Raw genomic sequence first — 24869 nt, 5'->3', positions numbered from 1 at the left:
GGCATTATTGAGCCTGCAGTAAGCTCATACAACAAGCCATTATATGTTGTTGAAAAGAAAAATGGATCGATCAGACTTGTCTTAGATTCGAGACGTGTCAATACTATCATCATTCCTGGAACAGACAGGCCGCAAACGATGGAAGAACTTCTTCAAAATTTTAAATGTGTAAAAGTGTTGTCTTCTATTGATCTCAGATCCAGCTTTTATCAGATCGAACTTCATCCAGAATGTAGAAACTACACAGCTTTCCTTTGTTTCGGCGTTTGTTATCAGTTTCGGAAACTTCCTTTTGGTTTGAACATTTCTTCAGCAGAGTTCATTCACGGGCTAAATTCCGTATTACCTTAATTCTTAAAACGTCACGTTACCTTATATGTGGATGATATTCTAATAGCAAAAGCTTCATGGGAACAACATAATCGCATCCTCAACAGTTTGTTACGTATTTTTGCAGAATCTGGAATATCAGTTAACTTGGAAAAGTCTGAATTCGGTAGGACAAAGGTGAAGTTTTTGGGACATATTATTTCTCCTGGAACGTTAGAAGCAATCAGAACCATTCCAGTTCCATCCACAAAAAAACAAGTCCGCAGTTGTCTAGGTCTTGTAAATTTTTACCGTCGTTTTCTCAATATGCAAATTCTAGTTACACCAAAACTTTCTTCTCTCACTGGAAAAAATACTATTTGGAACTGGGACAAACAGTTGGAATTCAATTCTTTGAAAGAATCGCTTCTTAACGCGCCAATACTAGCTCATCCAGATCTGTCACAAGATTTCTGCCTTAGCACGGATTCTTTTAAAGTCCGTCTTGGTGCTCGTTTCTTTCAGGAAGCTATTGAAAATGACACTACTGTTCAGAAAACCATTGCTTTTGCTAGCCGAGTGCTAACAAAATCTGAAACAAATTATTCCGTTACCGAATTAGAAGCTTTAGCTATCGTTTGGGCATTTAACAAATTCCGTTTCTTTCTTTCTGGTAAGCTCGTAAGAATATACAGTGATCATCGGACATTACAATTTCTTATGTCTTCAAAATTAAATCATGACAGGTTAAAACGTTTGGCATTGTTTCTGCAAGAATTCCACTTCACAATAGTCTACATTCCCGGCAAGGAGAATATTGTTGCGGACGCACTGTCACGCGCACCGGCTGGGCTTGAGAAAAATAACACAGAAGGCAACCTCGAGAAAAATTTCAGTATTCTTTTCATTCAGAAAGTCGCCTTTGAAAACTTCATTACCACATCGTTAAAGGAAATTGCTCAGGAACGAGATAAAGATCCGATTTGGGAAGACATCAAAAGTAAATGGCATGAAAAGACACAACTTAAATTCGGCATTATTATCTGGTTATAAACAACATACTGTTCAAAAGCTGCACTGCTGATGACAAGCTATGGCTACTTTGCTTTCCAGACGATTTTGTTAATAAGCTCATTGGTACATTCATTTCAGCTGTGTACATTTTGGTCCACGAAAATGTTATCATATTCTTCAGGCGACTTGTTATTTTAACGATATGGAAAAGAGAATTCGAAGAGTCTTCTCTATTTGTAAACTTTGTCAAAAGGCGAAACCATCTACTATCTCACATCGTGCTCCATTGTTTCCTATCATTACTTTTAATCTAAAAAAAAAGTGCTGAAATTGATCTCTTGGGACCCCTTGTCAGAACATCGAATGGATTTTCGTACGTTCTAGTCGCTGTTGAGCTTACTTCAAAATTTGTTTCTTTCACTCCGTTACGTAAAGCCACTGGACGGTCTGTATCCAAAGCCTTTTCTAAAAATTTCTTACGTGAAGTTAGTAAAGTCATTTCAGATAACGGACCGCAATTCAGATCTGCTGTTTGGTCACGCATGCTTCGGAACCATAAAATCAAACCTGTTTTTACTTCATTGTATTCACTACATTGTATCCCGTCTGAAGGGATTAAGAAAGAAATCAAAAAGCTTTGCAGACTTTATTGTCACAGTAAGCATCAGTATTGGCATAGATATTACACTTATTTCAAAACGTGCTGAATGAATTGCCTCATGACTCCACTGCTTTACCACCTATTCTTGCGCTGAAAAATGAAGAACCAACGAAGAGAATCAGAGAGCTTGTACTTTTCCCCAATACACGTAAACTTCGACACAAAGACATAATTGATTTGGCTATTAAAAACATAAAATCTGAAGCAGACAAAAGGAGAAAACTACATGGTAAATAAAATGCAATGAAATTATATATTGGTCAGAAAGTTCTCATTAAAGCTCATTCATTGTCACATAAGAAGAAACACTTGAGTCACAAGTTCTTTCTAGTTTACAATGGACCTTACAGAATCCGACTTATACCACATGATAATTGCGTTGAAGTTGAAACTCTGCGTACTAGGAAGAGTAAAGGTTTACACCACATTTCACATGTAAAACTATTTATTGAAAGATAATTTGCAATGGTTGAAGTTAAATATCCAGTCAAGAACCAAGGGAACATGTTTAAACAGAAATTAGGATTGTATTTTTATAGTGAACAGACGACACAGTGTTGTTATTTGTACATTCTTGCTTGTTAGTTGCACGATTACGTAACGACTATCAGGCTCACATACTTAGAACATATACTAGCACTGCTAATGAGACTTTCATGCAACATTTTGGTTTACTTGAAAAGACATTCTTTATTTAAAGTACTTTCTGCGAGATACCAGATGACACAGTGGTTATTTTATGTGACAGCTACACGATTTTATCACGACGCTACTAATAAGTACAATTTACAATGTTGCTTTTGCGGTGTTTCTGTTTTATATCTGCACAGTTTTTCTGAATTCTTCTGGAAAGGAAATCATGTTTAGTAGTAACTTTTGTGGTGTAGCTACAATGAGACAGCCTTTTCCGTAGCACAACAATACGTTACAGCACAGTACTTTCTTCATCATGGCAATAAGCGTAATAAGTAAAATATCTATACGCCGAGCATTTCACTTTTGTTTGTCATGAGGTAAGTACATTGACTTCTGCAGAACTTAGATTTCGGAGGACGATAACTACGATACTTCCACAGAGATTATCTTACAACAAGACACACAGTTTAGAACTACAGTGATTAATTTTTACATAAAACATGTATTTTCAAAGGTTTTTGAATTACAATGATACAAAGGTTTTCCGTGATACATTTCATTCCATTGCTGTAATCTGTTACACCTGAGGGTATAATTACATTAATCCTCAGAGGGGTACACGCCTGCATTGTGTACCATGTGTTTGGCAAGCACAAGGAGCCCTAGCTAATATGGTATTTGCTTATACAACTTTACACATCGGTACCATATTTCTCTAACATAGAATTACACAGCTATCTGATTATTTAACAGAGAAACAAACATTTTTTACTACATCAGTGACACATGTTTACACAATTACACAGTTGTATAACTTCACACTTATGAAATTGTATTTTGTCTGTACTTTGTGAACTGTTCATATTTTTTCGGAACCATTGTAATACTATGAGACCTTTGAATGATGTATTTGGTATGAGATCATGATTTTTAAAGTACGTTTGCGGTAGATGACACTATTGAAATGAGCAGAGAATATTTTTTACGATTTGAAATTATTGCAGAAAACTACGACGTTTTTTAGATTTGACTAAGGTGTTATGATGTTATTATTACGATGACAGTGTGTATTTTGCTGTTGAGTTATGTTTATTATCAGTAAGCTGATTCTATATGAGGAATTTGATTATGCTTCATTTTTATTAAGACGAAATATTGAAGAAGTGTCGACGAATATGTATATGTGTAATAAGGTAAGGAATAGTGAGTAGTGGTTAGGGACTCTGACTTGTGAAAAAGGATGTTGGAAACCAAGAATCGTACTTTAAGACTTATGAAATGTGTGTAAATGCATGAATGTACCACAATGCCGACGAAAATTTTTTGGACACTGTTATATTTACAGGATTTTGTTTCTACACATTTGTAATGCAAATTCTCGACCTGTGAAATTTTTATTTGAGACTGTCACTGTAGTGGAAACTTATGAAGTAAATATTTCGGTAAGGAAGGTAGGTCACCTTGACATAATGCATTGTGGGCATCCAGCTGAGAGGTAGTCGTTTGACAAAAGAAAGCCATTAGGTGGAGAAAAAAAAAAGAGGCCATTATCCTAGCTATTGACATTTCTTTGACGAAAGCATCGCAAATACGACGCACTCAAACTTGAAAACAAATGATTGCACTATGGAGCTCTTAATTTATGATATTTACTAAAATGCCTAATAAAATGATGAGAAACATTTTAGGTCTATTGTCTTGGTAATTTTTTTGGTAGAGTAATTTATCGTGATGCATCACTCTAGTGTTAAGATGTGACATAGATATTACACATGGCCATTTTTAATGTAATATTTTTTCTGCTTGAGATTTGTCACGTTCAGATATAAGTTATTGCATTTGCTGCTACTGTTTGCCAGGCATAGTGCTACTAAATTTCATTTTGTACCACTCTGTTAATCCAGTTTTACTACTGATTTATTTTTCTTGTTGCTGCACATTGGCTCATATCAGTTGTAATGTTGCTTTTGCTTGGTAATTTAGATTTACTGTAGCTTGCTTTGCCAATTTCCAATTTTTGTCATTGCTGTTTGTGTTAATTGTTTTGTGCTGCTGCATTGCCTCGTCGCTTAGTTTAGCATCTGAGCTCAATAGGTTTACGTTAGCTTAAGATGGGGTAGGCTATATGTGAGAACGAGTTGTGATGAATTGGAAGAAATGCACTGAGAAGCTATAAGAAAATGGTTTGGCCAAAAAAGAATTTTGAAAGAGGATCTGAACAGAATATAGAAAGCAAGCTTGGATAGGATATTTTTGGTGGAAGCAAATGTTGAAAATAAGAGGAAAGATCTACAGAACAAGTTTTGGGTTGGACTGCAGTACCAAATGCCACATGGAAAGCGAACCCTGTCTTTCCTTTTGTATTATTCTGCTATGTGTTTATGTACCCATGTGTATTTGTCTTTTTCCTGTCTTTAAGTGTTTAGCTAATATGATTTATGTTGTAGAATTTTTCAGATACTATGTTATTTACTTTGTAAAGATGTTTAGACATTATTAATTCTGTTCTGTTTCAATGCTCATGTGTGAAATTAATGTTTCGAAAACTATTCTCATTATTTTATGTATTTACTTACGTCATAATTCCTGTAACAGGATGCATATGTTTATTTCTATTCTTTGTAAAGCCTGTATTATCTGTTATCTGTGTTTTTATGTTTTAATAATGTTTTCTGTATCTTTGTAATTGTATTCTCATGTTATAAAATTGTAATTGACACCAGCTTATCAAATTAAGTAACTTGTAAGTTACATTTCACTGCACACGTTTCTGTTGGTCATAGTATATGGACAATATGTGGGAAGTAGGGACTGATAGTGTTTACACCTATGTTAATAATTCAGCACGGGACTGGATAAAAGCATTGATGATTCTAAGGACATTTAAGAAAAAAGTTTTGTGAGTGCACAAGTGGTGGTATATTGTCCACAAGACTCTTCGATGGTGATTGTGCTCCTTCAAAGTCGCAACAGATGGCTGCTGGCCTTCTCTACAAGGACTGCAGTGGGTCTGCACCTCTGGTGACTCACCAATCCAGTAATCTCTACCAGGACTGCAGTGGGTCTCCTCTGTGATGACCTACCTACCAATATTCTTCAAAACTTCGACTGACTCTGCTGTGGGTTTGCTCTGTCGTGGCCTATTACCTGTCTGCATGTCGAAAGTCCCCACTGTCTTTCCTTTGGAAGGACAACACTAATTCTGCATGGAAATCCACTACTTCTGTGTACATTTTCTTTTACTGCTCACACTTTGTGCATAAAATTGTAATTAATACTGTGATAAATGATCAGGACTGACTTTATGGACTCTGAGAAAAGTTAGCTTTTGACCAACATTTTATCAATAAGTGTGTGCATTTGATTTCTTTGTTGTTGTAATTATGATTATGAAAATTTTTTTCAAATGTGTAATGGCCACTGCCCAAAACAATTCGTAAATTTTTTGTGGGGAGCATGGGGGCTATGTGAGTAGGCTGTTTAGGTTTTTATATTGGTAACGCCACGTAGCGCTCTGTATGAAAATCACTGGCTGTGCTGTGTGCATGCAGTCTGTGGCTACTTTGCATTGTTGTCTGCCGTTGTAATGTTGGGCAGTTGGCTGTTAACAGTGCGTAGCGTTGCGCAGATGGAGTTGAGCCGCCAGCAGTGGTGGATGTGGGGAAGTGAGATGGCAGATTTTTGAGAGCGGATGATCTGGACGTGTGTCCATCAAAGAAAGTACATTTGTAAGACTGGGTGTCGTGAACTGATATATATAATATGACTTTTGAACAATATTAAGGTAAATACATTGTTTGTTCTCTATCAAAATCTTTCTTTTGCTAACTGTGCCTATCAGTAGTTAGTGCCTTCAGTATTTTGAATCTTTTATTTAGCTGACAGTAGTGGCGCTCGCTGTATTGCAGTAGTTCGAGTAACGAAGATTTTTGTGAGGTAAGTGATTTGTGAAAGCTATAGGTCTATGTTAGTCAGGGCCATTCTTTTGCAGAGATTTTTGAAAGTCAGATTGCGTTGCGCTAAAAATATTGTGTGTCAGTTTAAGCACAGTCATGTATAATTTTTCTAAGGGGACGTTTCAAGTGTTGTCTTTAATGACCATTCGAAGGCGCACTTCATTTGCACTCATATTTTACAGGAATTTGCTACAGTGAAGTTTAGATCAGTAATATACCCTAGCAGCAGTCTACAAGCTACAAAATACCCTGTAGTTGACAGTGGACTGTTTGAGCATGTTTTGTGAAGAAATGCACAAATAAAAAAATTAAATCACATCGTTTCACTTACTATTACCTGCATTTGTCCTGTTCCCCATTGTTTTTATTGGTTTCCTCGGAAACTGAGAGGTAAATGTTTTATGAGCATATGACGTTTTTTGTTCAGAACCATTAATACTGTGACCTCTCAAAGCAAATTGCTTTTCTCCTGATTCATCCATTATAAATACGGCGTACTCTATTAATTTAATTTTTTATAATGAAGTCAGACACAGCTGCCAAACTGATTAGTAGTTCTATTCACTTAATAGGCAGCCGGCTTACAAAGGTATATATTGCAATTAGATTGATGTGATGAAAGAATACACTCATGTTCAGATCGCCTTGAACGAATGGAGATAGGGCGTTCATATTTACAGGATTTGTACATTAGCACGATATGCAGAAATAATTAGCATTTCAGTCATCTCTGTTCGACATGCGTTCTGTTGACTAGCAGGCACAGGGTCCGCCATTGCCTCGAAGACTTGTTCCTTGCGTGATGGTTTCGACGCGTACAAGGCGCGATGGCGTCCTGATGCGTTCACCTGCTTTCGAAGTTCATCTGTAGTGGTTCGCACCGGGTCACAGCACTGCACCAGTCGTTTCACCATTTCCCACACATTTTCGATTGGCAAGCAGATCTGGTGATCTGGCATGCCAGAGCAAACTGCTGACTCCCATGACACTAAGAAGGCACGTGTTCATGCACCAACATACAGTCGTGCATTGTCTTGCTGAAAAATGGCGTCTGGGTTGTTTTGCTACAGGTCGCAGGATGCCATTTAGGTCACACTGATCGCAGTTCCGTGGACGTACTCTAATTATGATTTATGGTTGTATCCAATAGCATCATAGGGTCTTGTGTTGGGGCAGTATGTCTTGGGCGAATAGAGTCATTGCGTTGCCGCTCACAATGTCTGCGACGAACCAAAATGTGGAAATCATTTTTAAATAAAGAGAACCTGGATGCGTCAGAAAGTACTATATGATCCCATTCCTGTTCACAGTGACGTGGTTTGACACACCATTGCGTCTAGCATGTTTCTGCACATTCGTGAAAGTTAGGCGGAGAAGTGGACGACATGCACGTAGCCCTTGCCATAATAAACGGCGACGGACTGTCACTCCTGATAGTGTACGATGTGTTACACTGTTCCATTTTTGATCCATCGCCGAGGAGGACGCAGAGCTGTCCTGCAATATCGTTCGGATGAGGTGTTGATCTTCTAGTGGGGTGGTCTGGGTGGTGCGACCTGACCCATCTCGTCATGTAGTGCGGCCTTCCGTGAACCATTCTGCACACACCCGTTACACTGCCGAAACACTGCGTCCCACACGAGCAGCAGTTTCCCGGATGGATGTATCACGTTCTCTCATGTCGATAATGCGCCCTCTTTCAGAGACTGATTTGACAGTACGATTCTCGCATATATCTGCTAGGCAACCTGCACAACTGCTCAAGTCACACTGACCCATTACCTTCGTTTATAGGCCGCAGGCACATTTCATCGGTAGGTGCTATAGCTGCGCGATGCTGATGTTGACCTTGAACCTGCGAGCCGACATGGTTCAAATGATAATCATTTCTGCAGAACATACTAACGTACTTGTCCTGTGGCTACCTTTAGTCGTTCAAGCTTTCTTTTCTGAATATGAGTGTATTTTATCAATAAAGGTCTTCTACTGGTATGAAGTGCTGATATGCAAATGAGGAACAAATTACTGACAGTGTATGTGTGGTGTGCAGTACCGTACGAAAGTGAAAAGTGGTGCACATAAAATCTGGAGGGAAAAACATATTGCAGTATTTGAAATGTTGCTGTCGAAGAAAGTTACAGCAGAAGGTAAAGTACAAAATGAGGATGAAATGAAAACAAAAAATAAAGAAATAAATCTATAGAATTTCCTCAGTGAAAATGCAGCATGTTAGCGGGATATCGGCTACGGCACTACAGCATTATTAACTTGGTCCTGGAAGAATGAGTCTGTTGTAAAATCCAGTAGTGACAGACAAAACTAGAATATTCCAAACAACTTATAGAGTAGGTTATGGTAAAGAAGTGTAATCTCTACAAGACAAGCATTAACTGATCTGGTGTAATTACGGTGATAGTGAGATAAGTGGTGCGAGGTGAATACTTTCTTCAGAAGGAACATTGTCGTACATGACTGCATACATCGTCTAACGTCTTTTAAAGAAGGTTTGACTAGCAGAAAACGTTTTATTGTCCAAACAGTATTTACTGTGAAACGACTTACTTTCAAATCTTGTTTTGGAAAATGGGTCGTAAATGCGACGCTGTTCTGTAAACAGATTTCAAAAACAATGAAATTATTACTTACGTAGCACTATCTGACTAACTATCTTTTACTTATTAGCAATTATAGCAAAACTGTAACTGCACTCTATGGAAGAAGCGATGAGTAAAATGTAACGTGATGTATTTTTTGAAAACAGCTGACAATAATTTTTTTAGAACATTATATTACATTTTTAAAATCTGAAAATGTGTATACGCTTTGCGTCTCTGTTCTAGACGTGTGACTTGAAGATGAGAACACAATTTTGTGTTACTTTTTTTTATCTTGGTTAATTAGTTAACAAAATGAACTTGTTGTTTTTTAAAAGTTTGTAAGCGTTGTGTATCTGTATGATTCAAATGACTTCACAAAGACTACAACAATTTCCAGTTACTTGTTTTCTTGGTAAGCTAACAAAAGGAAATGTCTTCCTCGATGTTGATTATAACAACATAATACATCAAATATTAGTACCCTAGATTCGCTCATTCATGGTTGTTTAAGAAGAATTTATTTGATATTATTGTTTCAACGTTAAGAACTCGTCTCGCATGTTTCTGTTTACATTACGATGTAGGAAATCTCTGACATAAGGAACAAAATTGTAAATGCGAATTGGTGGAAAGACTTCAGTTGAAGTCTCTTTATCATCGCAGTGATGTAGGTCTGGAGTTGAAGTACTTGAATGTCCATTGTTTATCTACGTGGCAGGAGAGAGGATGCAGTCTAATGGCACTTGGGAAAATAGAATAGGGAAATGCGTATTTGTGTGGATTTGTTATGCATACAAAACATTAACATTTCTAACGGTAGTGACACTTTAATAGATTAAAGTCACACGAAATACACAAACAGCACATTTTATATAATACAGTTTATTACATTTATTATCAACCTTCTTACAACTATTACAATAATTTTGTAACACCTGTTTTCTCTCACTAAAGTCTTTAATGTATGAAAATATAGTATATACAATATTGTTATAAAATACTTTGTAAAGCAGGGATATGTACAAAGAGTTCTGTCTTGTTTTTCAGGTTCTTTTTCCCCTCCACTGCGGAAAAGAGATTTTAATTGAAGGCATATAAATTTTTTTGTTTCCTATTTACGTTTAAGGATTTTTTTGAACTATTACTACTCCTATTACTACGATTACTCGTCGTCGAGCAAGACAGCTTAGGGGTTGTGCACAGGGAGTCCAAGAGGGCGGCAGTAGGGTTACACACACACACACACACACACACGCACACACACATACTCGCTCGTACGCACTGACGCATGTTGTACCTTGAGTACACACACACACACACACACACACACACACACACACACACACACACAATAACAACAATGCGCGAAGCTGAAGCAGGTACACAAGTGACTGCGATCTCCTCTACTTGCTACCTCTACTCGGAAACAGGAGTGACGCTCCAAAATAAAGTACGGCAGTCTACGGCCGCCATCTGCCCCTGGTCTACGTGGCAGGAGAGAGGATGCAGTTTAATGGCGAGCGAAGCAACCCTGAGGTGCTTGGGGACCGTCAGGAGAGACGTATTTCTGGGAGACCAGCTGCAGGATATCCAACATTTGTCTTGTCCTTCCTTTCGTCCCTTCCCTATTCGCCAACAGCAGGAAAACTCTTTATAGAGTGTCTGTTCTGGAAATTTCTTGCACACTATTTCGGCACCGTCCTAAGGCGAGAGTCTTGCTTACCTCACACGTGAACTGGAATTGGACTGCCAAGATCGATCGGTGAGTCCTAATTTCTCCTTTTCGTCCTTAAATCAATCGCCAGCAACTTATTTGTTCCTTCTTTCCTTTTGCATTCGTGACCAGCTGCGTTAAGTAGCCACCTCTTACTTAGAGCGCTTTTTTAACTGGAACATTCGGCGCATGCCTTCTTTAACGATATGAGTCCAGCCCGGTGTGCTGACACAGGCAGAGTGTGGTTACAGCCAATTCCAACGATGTTTGCATTATTCGGTTTAGGGTCATTGCTGGAAATTTCCCAGGCGCTAATTATTTTACCTCTGTCTTAGAACGGAAGCCTGGCCTACCTGATATCTGTACCGGAATTTGACTGTTATGACCCCTCGTGCTAAATCCAGCAGCCATATTACATCTACGTTCCGTCTGAGATATCCGATACCTGTGATCTTTAACGACACGAATCTCACCCAGTGGGCTCACAGGAAGTCTCAGTGAATGGGAGAGACTGTGATTAAATCCAATCACAAGTGATTTCTTATCCTGAACGGCTTGCATCTCTCAATGACATCGTCAAGGCTAGACCATAAAATCTTGGTTATAGTGCACCTCTCTACGATTCATAGGATGGTCTTCCAATGCCTTACTGTATGCTACCTCAGTTCCATTGTTTCGATCAGTCCCTATATTCTGCAGTGTACAGTAGGTATTATTCATTTAGTAGTTCAACCACCCCTAACCACAACTCACGAGACCTTCAAAAGCCATGCGCGAGAGTTTCATAACCATCCTCGCTACACGAATATTATTAATCCCAAAAACAAGGACAAGACCTTCATGTAATAAATTTAATGTAATTCATTTATGTAGTGGAATACGTTTCGCTGGAGGATGTAGTTTTAGAATTATTAAAAAAAAAACCTACAAAATAAACTTTCAAAGAGTGATTTTCTTGAGTAAATAGAAAACCGTGCCCTCCAGGGAAGACTTATTCCAGTACAAAATTTAACTAAATCAATTTCGCTACAAAAATATCCTGTTCATTTTTTTTTGTAGGGCTAATAGTTTGTATGTAGTGCGTGGGGAAATATGAAAATTTGGGCGTGGTTTTTTTAAGACGTTGCGGGTTGCATAAAACCCATTGCCATGTCTACCTGAATCAGGAGTATATCTGAGACATTTTTAGAATGGAAGCATCGCAGTTTGAATGACAGAATGAGTGAATTATGTTTTCTGTTGTAAATCACAATTTCTTGTCCACTTTGCATTTTCTGTAAAGGAACCTGTCTGCGTAAGTGTCCTCTTTCATTTATAGCTTTATAGCGCTTTTTGCGTTTCATCTAATCAGTGGAAGAGAAAGGCCAACTTAGACAGAAGGTAAACCGCTTCCATTGCTGTGAGAGGTACTGCATCGGCAGTGAGGCGTCGTAGACTGATTAGTGTCGTATGCGATGGACGATGTGACACTAACCAGGAGCACTGGCTATATAAAACCCTCCGCCCAGTGTACTGCTTCTAACGCGTAGTCCCGCCCAACAGCGCAGACACCGGAGCCTGCCCAGTCGTTTGCACGCCCCCCAGGGATCCACCCTCTGCCTGCTTTTACTCGCGGATCAGCCACCGTCTTTCAGAGAAGCCCTGCAGGGCGCGACCCGCCGTGCTCCTGCGTCAGAGGCGCTAAACTTAGCCCGCGTCCCCGCCTCCGCCACCGCCATCATAACAATCATGCTCTCCGGGACACCTGTCGCCCGCTGACGTCATAGCTGCTATCGACTGCCGGCGGAATCGATGTCGCGTTGTCGATCTTTCGTCGCCGATGATGCTACCGTGACTCCCGTGCCCGGAATAACGAGGAGCTACTCTTTCACCTCGGCGACACTTCTCATGGTATTTTTTTGATCGGTATCTGCGAAAGAGTGTCGTTAAATAGAGGCAGGAAAATGACAGATGCCTACTGTGTTTGCTACAGAGCCACACCTACCGCTGCAAGAACTGTGCTCCAGGTAAAACTGTTTCAGTCACTTCGGTCTTACAGAGAACACCGTGACCATGAATTGTAATTTTAGGCACCAATATAATTACTGAAAACAGTCACTTCTGTTGCTGCATATCTACAGTGCATAACATTAGGTATTCCACTCATAATGATGGCAATATTGTAGCGTGTTTGCGATGTAGTTTAGAGAAACGAGTGTCAAGAATGTTTATACCGCGTAGTACGTCGTAATGTAACATCACCCACTCGCTACGAAAAAATGCGATCCTTGTAGGTTCGTAGTTTCTGTACAGAGATAATCTTTACTTTTTTTCAAGCAGTTCTTTTGTTACGAAATAGACGCCCACTTTAGGAAAATATCTTTTCTTTACCGAGTCATTTTCCCCCATCACGACCGAAAGAGAGAATATTACTCAACTGCCTGGTAGATGTGGTTTCAGGGGAACGCAAATCATTGAGCGTGCTTGATTTTGTAGCTCTTTGACGATAGACTGAACGTAAGCCTAGGAATTCGTGTCTTCGCCTCCATTATTTTAGTTCATAAATTGTCATATATGCCAAAGATTATTAAAAGAAACCAGTTTAGCAGCATGAGAGGTTTTAACACTGGAGCATAGATGAAGGGCTTATTTGAATAGTGGTACAAGTCCATTTTTGTTCATTCTGAGATACAGAGTCCTACAGTTAAAAGAGCGCTGAAAAATCTGCAGTTGAGATACCATAAATATTCAAGTAAGTATATATACTTGAATATATATACTTGAATATTTCTGGTATCTCAACTGCAGATTTTTCAGCGCTCTCTAAACTTTAGGACTGTGCATCCCAGAATGAGCAAAAATGGACTTGTACCACTATTGAAATAAGTCCTTCATGTATGTACATGCGTTAAGTGAACTGTTTCATTAACCGCGCAAAGCGTTGCGCTGCATTCTTTTATGTGCATAACTTTGCGGAACTACGAAAGTGGGATGACCACTAGCTCCAGGCCTTGGAAGAAGTTACATAACAACGCACATTATGAGCATCTGAAGGTGAATGGTTGTCTACTACGAACAAGATATGCACTGTAAATGAACAACAATCATTTATTAACTTATAAAATCCGACATACCTTTGCAAGAAGCAAAATTAAAATTTTTATCTAGATCTCTGTGTGTGATCACTGAGATATCTCAGCGAATTTTCTATACTGAAGTGCAAAGCAAAAATTTCATGGCTTACCTCCATATTTTATTATACACAGTCTACTGTTTCTCGACTGAAACTGTCTCATAGATAGTTGTGACGATCGGAGAAATTTTCGTAACGTTGCTTTGGAATACACGCCCATTAGTATATTATCAGTGAGGTTTCGTAATGTATTGTACCAAGGACTGACTACAGAAGCAGATACACATTACACCTGCAAAAATTTAACCCTCTGGGCCGAAAAGTGGTATCAGGAGACGCGTTGCAAGCAGACATGGTCACTTGGCTTTACATTACTTAAATTATTAATTAAAGCTCCTAACTTTCGATGAAAATAGGCATAAATTAACGCCTGCTGAAAGAGCATCACCTCAAAGGACCCCGTAGTCTCTTCAGTTATTATGAATTTATTACCAAATTAGGACACCATCGATCGATTTATGCGGCCTGCCCTAATTCCAGTTGTAGCCTCAAAGGAGAGCTATGCAATATCAACATGCATTCGTTAATTCGTTAAGCGTAGGCCCGGTCGCTTTAATGACAAATGATAGGGAGTCCCCAGCAGAAGGTGCTGGTTCACTGTAATAGCTCCTAATTCTGACTGCGCCAGTGATCGCGTGTTGAGAGGCCCTCTTCCCTCGCAGGTCTGTGGCGGCTATTTTCGGTAATTTCCGCGCCGTACGTAATTCATAGGCACTTGCCTCAAAAGAGCGCCGCGCCTAGCTATTCTCAGAGCCGAGCGGCCGCTTTTAGACGGTCGAGTTTCGTCTGCGGAGCACGTAAAGCCGACGAAATCGGAGCAACAGATGAGGCGTCTCCCTGTGGGGCTGCTTTGGCGTTCTTTGTTCCCACTTAATCTCGCCTCTTCAGTCGTCCGCTTACTGTTTCCTGGATGGCCTCGAAATAGCTCGCCTCGGTACACTGTTAAGCTCAACTATAAGGAAACCTTTCCCGGTTGTGTTTCCCATTGGCCTTCGAATCACTGTCTCATTTTTTTGCTTCATTTTTCTGCTTCGACAGGCCCAGGAGCAGGACAAAACTATATATTTCTTGTTCTCTATATAATGTGAACGAAAAGAAATAACAGGAGCAGTCTATCCACTATCATTTGTTCAAAAACACTGAATAAATACTGTTGTTTCTTCTTGATTATCCTCAGCCTCTCTACTTCTTTCTCTCTTCAAGTGTTACACTATCCATTTCCTTTCTAACATAATAACATGTTAAGCACCTGGAACGGAAAGCCTGTGTATCAGCGCTAAACGCCTCAACCGGGAACCTGGAGGCAATATTTTATTCGCTTTTCCGCAATTCCAACATTCAGATGAAAGCTAAGCATTTGTACAGTCCAAGCGACGCAGCGCACTGACCATCACATAACGCAGATCGTGAAGTTCCTTCTCTGTCATTGTTCCCTCCTGTACTGTGGTGATACTGACCTTACCCTAATTCCTCTAAACGACGAAATCCTATGATACGCGGGTATTCCGTCACATTCACTGCTCTTCCATGCTACGCTGTGCATTGGTCTTCGAGTCGCTCCTTGTCTTCGTACTCATACACATGTGTAATACAGAATCGTAACAGCGGGAGTATACTGTGCGATGAGAAAAACAAACACAGCACCTGATTAGCGAAACCAGAGATTAATGTCGCAGATGAGTGTTTGTAGTTTCATTCAGACTGCTCGTGGAAAAGCGGGTTGCACGATTATTGCGGGAAAAGCGGTATCTTGTCCATCGGTGTTGAGGATGTTCCTATTCTAAGCGGACATTCAGTTCTTTGTTCTCCCTGCGGTTTTCCCTGGCAGTAAAGCAAGAAAAGCATAAAACGAATCCGTAACGAGTCAGCAGTCGAGTGTCTACGATGGAACATAATTTAATTTTCTAGTGAACACCGGCAACAACTCGAAGCTTCTGTGCTAGATAAATCTGGTATCTAGAGACTAATTGACATCAGTTAATTTGCAACAAGTTTTTTTTCAGACAGTTTTGATACAGTATAACATAGTTATTCCAGTTCCTCTTATGAAGGACGCAGAGCTCTTACTATGGAATCAACATTTGCTTTCGCAAAGTAGGAGGGTCTTTCACAAATCTGATACAATTTCCTACCTTGGGAAAATATTAAAAAATAGATACTGTTTAGTTGCTGTTGTACAATAAATGACTGTACTGTACTTGTGTGGAAATGAAAATTTACGATTGTTGTAGAAGGCATCAGAAGTGCAAGAAAACACTATTAATAGTTTTTTCATCTTTCAGCTCACACCACAGAAATGTTGCTGCTATTTGTAGCTCTATTTGACTATTTCCTCTTAAAGGAGAGTATGGAAATGAACGGAATCGTACGTACAACACATTAACTCTGTGAGTTTTACAAGACGAAATTTTCAGTATGATGTATATTTGAATGACGGAAATGATAGAAATACACGATGCGTCTGTAGTTATCCGGTCATAGTGTATATGGAGCAAATTCTGCTTTCCCAGTTAGCACCTTTGAAGTGGGTGCCATTTTCATAATAAAGCAGCTTGCAATCGAAAAATTCCGCATTTCTGTGCTTAATAATCAGTCAACTGTCATTTTCATAATAAAGCTGTATGTAATCGAAAAAGTCAAGATTTCTGTGCTTAATAATCAGTCAACTGCACACAATTTTTATATAAATACGTTACTATGTGAAAACTGTATTCGCACTCTATTGTGATAACTTAGAAAGCATGGAACAGATAATTCAGAGACGCTGCAACTCTGCGTCCAACAGTACAACCCTTAAGTCTTCTATTAAAATATACATTGTAGGCTTAGAAATTTATCTCTAGAAAATAATTAATGGTGAAACAGTTAATGGAAGTATAAAGATAGCTTAGGCGTAGCTAAACAGGTTACTGAGCATGTACCAGTCTTCATAAGACATCCTGAACCGTAGTAAAACGTAATTAAAATGATTAGTCCAGAATCTTATCGTTATAGATATTGCAAAAAATTATTTAATCTCCCATAGTGTACTGCAGTTAACAGTAAAGTGGTTGCAAACTCTTGAGAGTAACTAAACATGTGACTTCGCAGGAACCACAAGAAATGCTAACATACGATAAAAGTAAACACAAACAATGGAATCTGTTTGCTTTGGACTTAGGAACACGTCTAAAGCACTATAATACTGCTATTATAACATTCACTGGCTGCTCTAATGAAAGGGAAAAATTACTTTCTTTCTTAAGCGAATTCCTGCGAAATCACAGGAATGAGAGATGTCGTTCTAACTTGTTAAATACCTAAGAACATTTCAGACTACGTCAGGAAGAACTGCTAAGTTTTCATTCAGTATCCTGAGAGTATGTTTGGACTAAACGGTTTTATCATCAGAGTGAAGGAAAATTAAGCATGCACCTGTAAAACAGTTAATAGTGAAAAAATTTCTATTGTTATGAGTTTTTATGGTAGAGAGCTGCAGAATAGTTTGTATTGGACTTTTAATTATATCAGTTTTTTGTATTATTTAAAATATTTGCGAATATTTTAGCAGTAATTATCAAAATATGTGGAAATATAATTTGGTTTTGGTAGGACATTATGATAAAACAACTTTGCCGCACAACATTTTTTTAACCGTTTTCTCGCAAAGAATGACACTCCTTTTGAGTGCGCTATTCTGCAGGGCACACTAGAAAATTAAAGAGAGTTTCAGCTCTGTATCACTAATTATTTTGCACTGATAAACTTCAGATCATTCTGGGTTAATGATAGCAAATAGCTGGTGCCGAAGATCTCCCGTTAAACATTTTTGCGAAGCTGACACTGAAGTTAACGTGCCGTAGAGAGGTATAATCACATGGAGCACATGTTATTTCGAGAGAGCAAGCCACTGTAGACAGTCACATTAGTTCAGCTACAACAACACAATCTCTTCCTGAGAACCCTTGATATTACGTCTATTAATACAAAGATACACTCGATACCACTTAATTGTTCGAAAATAGTGTCAATATATATTAGGTAGAAGTTTCTCTGCCGTTGTCAGAGAAGTACGGATATCGAGATGCAGTGGCATAAAGGCAGGATGTATCCGCTCAATTGTGTGCATAACTAGACTGCCAGAAAGTTGTAAGAAAGAGACAATGGTTGCCTCGCAGTAGCAACGGACCGAAATGGATGAATTGTATAAAGAGACAATGGTTGTCTCCCAGTAGCAACGGACCGAAATGGATGAATTGTATCTGCCGTGTCCGCACGTGAAAGTGTCAACCACTGCAACGCTTTCACACTCGTGACTGTGGTCACCCAGAATGATATGAAGTGAAGGACAAATTACAGGAAAAATTGGAGAAACAGAAAAGCAAAATAATGTAATCCTCGCTAGACATGCTTCCGTGTCGTCAATCGCGTGTCTGCTTCATTTTTAGGCCGTGTTGTTCAGTCTTTCAACGAGAAGCACGATCTGGTGGGTTGTTTCGGACACTGTGCAGAGCCGCCAGGTCGAGTGTGGCCGCTCGGTGACACGTCGGAGCATACGCGCTTGCGGACAGGAAACCTAAATGGAAACGAAAATTTCCCCCGCAGGTACAGACGGGGGAGCGGACTGCGTGGCGGTGGGGAGACGGAGCGACCAGCCCAGCCCAGGGGCCACGGGCTGCTGGGGTCGGGCAGCGGGCAGCGCCTATGTGGAGAGCGGCTTGTGCAGGCCGCCCAACTGCTCCACCAGCGCCTCCTCGCTGCTCACAAACCGCTTCTGCGGAGGTCGCCGGCTCACCTCCTCCTGCGGGCACAGAGATGATACTTTTATTGTTTACCAGTCACTTACATTCGCAGGAGCAGCAAAATTGACACACTTCAGCCATAGCATTGTAAATTTTGACAGTAAAATTTTGTTTTTACAAGGTAATGTAGCTGATGAAATGAAATGTAGTGAGGATATGGCCTCCCGTCGGCTGGACAGGTCGCCTGGTGCAAGTCTTTTGAGTTGACGCCACTTCGGGACTTGCGCGTCGATGGGTATGAGATGAGGATCATGAAGACAACACAATACCCAGTCCCTTAGCGCAGAAAATCTCCGGCACAGCCGGGGATCGAAACCGGGCCCCTTAGCATGACATTCTGTCGCACTGACCACTCAGCTATCGAGGCTGACAAGTAGCTGATGATGAAGATCGACGTCTACATCTACATTTACATCCATACTCCGCAAGCCACCTGACGGTGTGTGGCGGAGGGTACCTTGAGTACAACTATCCGTTCTCCCTTCCGTTCCAGTCTCGTATTGTCCCTGGAAAGAAGGATTGTCGGTATGCCTCTGTGTGGGGTCTAATCTACCTGATTTTATCCTCATGGTCTCTTCGCCACATATACGTAGGAGGGAGCAATATACTGCTTGACTCCTCGGTAAAGGTATGTTCTCGAAACTTTAACAAAAGCCGGTACCGAGCTACTGAGCGTCTCTCCTGCAGAGTCTTCCACTGGAGTTTACCTATCACCTTCGTAACGCTTTCGCGATTACTAAATAATCCTGTAACGAAGCGCGCTGCTCTCCGTTGGATCTTCTCTATCTCTTCTTTCAACCCTATCTGGCACGGATCCCACACTGCTGAGCAGTATTCAAGCAGAGGGCGAACAAGCGTAGTGTGACCTATTTCCTTTGTTTTCGGGTTGCATTTCCTTAGGATTCTTCCAATGAATCTCAGTCTGGTATCTGCTTTACCGACGATCAACTTTATTTGATCATTCCATTTTAAATCACTCCTAATGCGTACTCCCAGATAATTTATGGAATTAACTGCTTCCAATTGCTGACCTGCTATATTGTATCTAAATGATAAGGGATCTTTCTTTCTATGTTTTAGCAGCACATTACACTTGTCTACAAAGAGATTCAATTGCCATTCCCTGCACCATGCGTCAATTCGCTGCAGATCCTCCTGCATTTCAGCACAATTTTTCATTGATACAATCTCTCGATATACCACAGCATCATCCGCAAAAAGCCTCAGTGAACTTCCGATGTCATCCACAAGGTCATTTATATGTATTGTGAATAGCAACGGTCCTACGACACTCCCCTGCGGCACACCTGAAATCACTCTTATTTCGGAAGACTTCTCTCCATTGAGAATGACATGCTGCGTTCTGTTATCTAGGAACTCTTCAACTCAATCACACAATTGGCCTGATAGTCCGTATGCTCTTACTTTGTTCATTAAACGATTGTGGGGAACTGTATCGAACGCCTTGCGGAAGTCAAGAAACACAGCATCTACCTGAGAACCCGTGTCTATGGCCCTCTGAGTCTCGTGGGTTAATAGCGAGAGCTGGGCTTCACACGATCGTCTTTTTCGAAATCCATGCTGATTCCTACAGAGTAGATTTCTGGTCTCCAGAAAAGTCACTATACACGAGCATAATATGTGTTCCAAAATTCTACAACTTATCGACGTTAGAGATATAGGTCTATAGTTCTGCGTATCTGTTCGACGTTCCTTCTTGAAAACGGGGATGACCTGTGCCCTTTTCCAATCGTTTGGAACGCTACGCTCTTCTAGAGACCTACGGTACACCGCTGCAAGAAGGGGGGCAAGTTCCTTCGCGTACTCTGTGTAAAATCAAACTGGTATCCCATCAGGTCCAGCAGCCTTTCCTCTTTTGAGCGATTTTAATTTTTTCTCTATCCGTCTGTCGTCTATTTCGATATCTACCATTTTGTCATCGGTGCGACAATCTAGAGAATAAGGTGATGATCATTTCACGTACTTCACTTTGTTGTCAAGATAATATGCTGTTGATGTTATTGTTGTTGTTGTCTTCAGTCCTGAGACTGGTTTGATGCAGCTCTCCATGCTACTATATCCTGTGCAAGCTTCGTCCTCTCGTAATACTTAGTGCAACCTACATCCTTCTGAATATGCTTAGTGTATTCATCTCTTGGTCTTCCACTACGATTTTTACCCTCCACGCTGCCCTCCAGTACCAAATTGGTGATCCCTTGATGCCTCAGAATATGTCCTACCAACCGGTCCCTTCTTCTTGTCAACTTGTGTCACAAACTCCTCCCCTATTCTACTCAGTACCTCCTCATTAGTTATGTGATCTACCAATCTAATCTTCAGCATGCTTCTGTAGCACCATATTTCGAAAGCTTCTATTCTCTTCTTGTCCAAACTATTTTTTGTCCATGTTTCATTTCCATACATGGCTATACACCATACAAATACTATCAGAAACGATTTCCTGACGCTTAATTCTATACTCGACGTTAACAAATTTCTCTTCTTCAGAAATGCTTTCCTTGCCATTGCCAGTCTACATTTTATATCCTCTCTACTTCGACCATCATCAGTTATTTTGCTCCCCAAATAGCAAAACTCCTTTACTACTTCGAGTGTCTCATTTCCTAATCTAATTCCCTCAGAATCACCCGATTTAATTCGACTACAGTCCATTATCTCCGTTTTGCTTTTGTTAATGTTCATCTTATACCCTCCTTTCAAGACACTGTCCATTCCGTTCAATTGCTCTTCCAACACCTTTGCTGTCTCTGACAGCTATCTGATCGAAAGCACCCAACGCCAATTGGTTGACATTAACATCTGGTCTGAGATGTCTATATGCAGACTGACGCGAAGACTGAAAATTTGTTCCAAGCCCAGGATTCGAACCTGGGACTGCTGCCCAGAAGGCAGGTGTGCTAACCACTAGGTCCCCGGGCACAGAGGTTTTGTGCAACTGCATGGACTACCCTCACGCGCCTCCCTTTTCAGTCCAAATTTCCATTCACGCCTCAGCCCTATTGGTATCGTTCGTAAATTCGAACAGCACTGCAGAGGCTCCCCAACTATATTGGAATGACACCTCAGCATGGAACGAGGATGATGCCTGAAACGGAGGTTTAGGTAATTTAATCAAATTAAACTATATGTTTCCAGAAACCCTTTCATCTGTGTTCTATACATGCAGACTGAAGGGAGAAATTAATTTTGTACCGATGGCAGGATTCGTTCCACGGTGAGGCACTATTCCAGTACAGTTGAAGAGCTCTGCAATGCTCCTCTAGTTTAGGGAAAATACCAAGTGGACTGAAGCGTGAATAGGAAATTGTATTGAGGAAGGAAGCGTACTAACATCCGTACAGATGCCAGGGTGGTGTAGTGGCTAGCACATCTGCATTTGGAGCCGGAGATCCGGGTTCACGTCCTGGCCTTGCTACAATTTTTCATTCATCGTTTCAGTCTGTGTAAAGACACCACAGATGTTTGAGACTTGGGAAGATCTCTGGAGCCGTATAGTTTCATTTGATTAAAGCACCTGTGTCTGGGTTTCAGTCGGGATACTCCTTTCGTTTGATGCTGAAGTGCTATCCCATCAGAGTTGGAGAGCGTCTGCAGTGCTGTTACAGTATAGAGGAAGTACCAAGTGGGTTGAAGCTTGGGTGGGAATTTGGACTGACGAGGAAGGCGTGCTTGTGTAGTCGGTTCAGATGTGCAGAACCACTGCGCAAGGGTGGGGTAATGGTTAACGCATTGTCTAGTAAGCAGGAGACAGTTTCGAATCCTTGCCTTAGTACAAAATTTCGTTCGTCGCTTCATTCTGCGTATATACGTCACAGATGCTTCAGATTGTAAAGGTCTCAGAAGGAACATAGTTTCAGTATGCGATTTGCCCCCTCCCCCTTGCCTTTATGACGAACTCGAGTAACCTATTCTTCCTCAAGGTCTGACACGTGAGAAGCTAGTGATTTGGACATTCGGGACAGAATAAAAGTCATCGTTGTGACTCATCCGAGAGGTGTTCTGCAGGGTTCACGACGTGAACCTGAGCAGGCCTGGAGAATCTATTGCCCCAGAGATGCTTCTGACGGGGTCCACTGTCATGCATCGTCTGACAACTGTTTCTTTTGCAGTCGGCTAAAAAACCTCATCTTCTTGAATGTCATGTCATTGAACGGTATCACACACGGACTTCATGCAACGCCTTAGAAGGGCGAGGCGAATGAGGTGGGATGTGCAATAGGGCAGACGAACCGACGACAAAGGGAAACGTCATAGAGCAACACACTCTGTGATTCCGTCAACGCATTGGCATACAAAGCATCCGTGCCATTGAGCGAGTGAAATTAGGTCGTTTTAAATAACATTATCATTGTCTAGAACTGTTCGACAGAGCTTTTGGAACTTGTGAAGAAGAAGAAGAAGAACAGATGAACCATATAATATCAAGATGTCCCAAAAAGACAGACAGGGTACATGGGACACTAAATCAGCTGAGTGCTAGGGAAGGTACAAAGGCTCTCATTGCGTTACCACTCTTTTGGCAACAACAGACGTTACAGCGTATAAACTCATACACACAGCTGTAAAGGAATTAGGAGTGTTCATATTATCAGCCACGTCCAAACCAGGATCCTACGAGCACGGTAGGGTGAAGGAGGCGGCAGGCAACAGTAGACCATTGGCGAGAACGGCCTCTGCCTGGAGGACGGTATTTCTTCTAGGACAAAAGAGGTTGCTGATCCAGATCTTTAAGTGGCGGCATCGGTCACTGCATTGTCTGCATTTTAAATTTCAAATGTCCTACGTCGGGTTAGTTTTCGTATCAGTTTCTCATTAAGACGGTTAATATATATTATTTTTAAAAAATACACTTATTTTGCAATAGCTGCATTGAAATTTGATTATCTAAGAGAATCAAAACCGACAGTTGTTACTGTCTGGTTATATGGTCATGGAAAAAAAGGCAAAATGGATGAATAAATAACTAAATTCTCTACGCAGTACACAATTCTGTAAACGTGTTCATATCCTTCTGCTGTTAGTGTTACCTTCAGGGTAATTCAGGGAACACAACTTACCACTCACACCCTCACAACAACCCGTCCTCTCCCTTTGTCACACTACATGTACGGCCCACTATTAGATAAATGTCTCTAACAAGGGAATGGTCAGACTTGTCATGTCGAAACCTGTGTTGCTTTTTTTACCACTGTGAGTTAACATTGCAAGAAGTATGTATGAAGAATTTTAGCTGCTTACATGACCTGGAAGTCTGTAAACAATTTTATGAAGTAAGACATTATTGCCGCATGGTTTCCGTGCTTATAACTGCCTCTTGTACAACCCTGACCTCCCTCGCTAAGTTATACCGACGCCATCTAGGGACAAGGTGGCGTTAGCTACGCGCCGCTCTCTTGCCACAGCAGTGAGAGAGCTGATTCCCCCAGTGAAAGCGATCGTATGATAATTAAACGTTCGTTGGCAAATATGGCTGATATGTTATCTACAACATTCTTTCCAAATAGCTATGAAATAGACACAAATAAATATATGGTTTAGAACACGTCCAAATTTTATTTCTTGTAATTAGCGCAAAAATGGGAAATATTGATACAATGTTCAAAACATAGGTTTTTTGTGCACCAAGAGCATACAAGCAAAGACGACATATGACAGCCCTGCGAATCACAGACGTTGTTAGATGTCCGTAGGCAAAACTGGGCTGGTGTTAGGAATGAATCAGGCCCAGTGTCAATGTATTTCGAGGAGTCCGCGCATATTAAATCAAATTCTGAAGCCGTGGGGAGGAAAACTGATTATGTACTACTGATTGCAGCTTGAGAATATTGTCACGGCGATAGACAGGAAATTGCAGTGATCTGCACACAATAATTTTCTCTGTAAGTTACCTGTAAAATGCCTTCCACTGACGGAAAAATTCTCTGTCTACAGGTTGAATTACGTTCGTCGTGCGGGGTGGAATCTGATGTATTTCTACTTCTTTGCCAGGTTGGGCTCGAAATACAGCT

General features: G+C 40.5%; 1 protein-coding gene across 2 annotated transcripts in view; it reads right to left on the bottom strand.

Annotated features, from left to right (window-relative positions):
• Window positions 1–9980: 9980 nt before the first annotated feature.
• The window catches only part of LOC126278381 (uncharacterized), an 88073-nt gene continuing 73184 nt past the window's right edge, over window positions 9981–24869 (bottom strand). For both annotated transcript variants that reach the window (XM_049978460.1, XM_049978459.1), the window contains exon 6: window positions 9981–18839. In XM_049978460.1, the coding sequence (XP_049834417.1) occupies window positions 18741–18839 (99 nt within the window). In that variant the 3' untranslated portion in view covers window positions 9981–18740. The remainder of the gene's footprint in view (window positions 18840–24869) is intronic.

This window comes from Schistocerca gregaria, chromosome 6 (assembly GCF_023897955.1).
Source record: "Schistocerca gregaria isolate iqSchGreg1 chromosome 6, iqSchGreg1.2, whole genome shotgun sequence".
NCBI classification, from domain to species: domain Eukaryota; kingdom Metazoa; phylum Arthropoda; class Insecta; order Orthoptera; family Acrididae; genus Schistocerca; species Schistocerca gregaria.
Note: the sequence above shows the minus strand (reverse complement) of the source record. Positions and strands in the feature narration are given on the sequence as shown.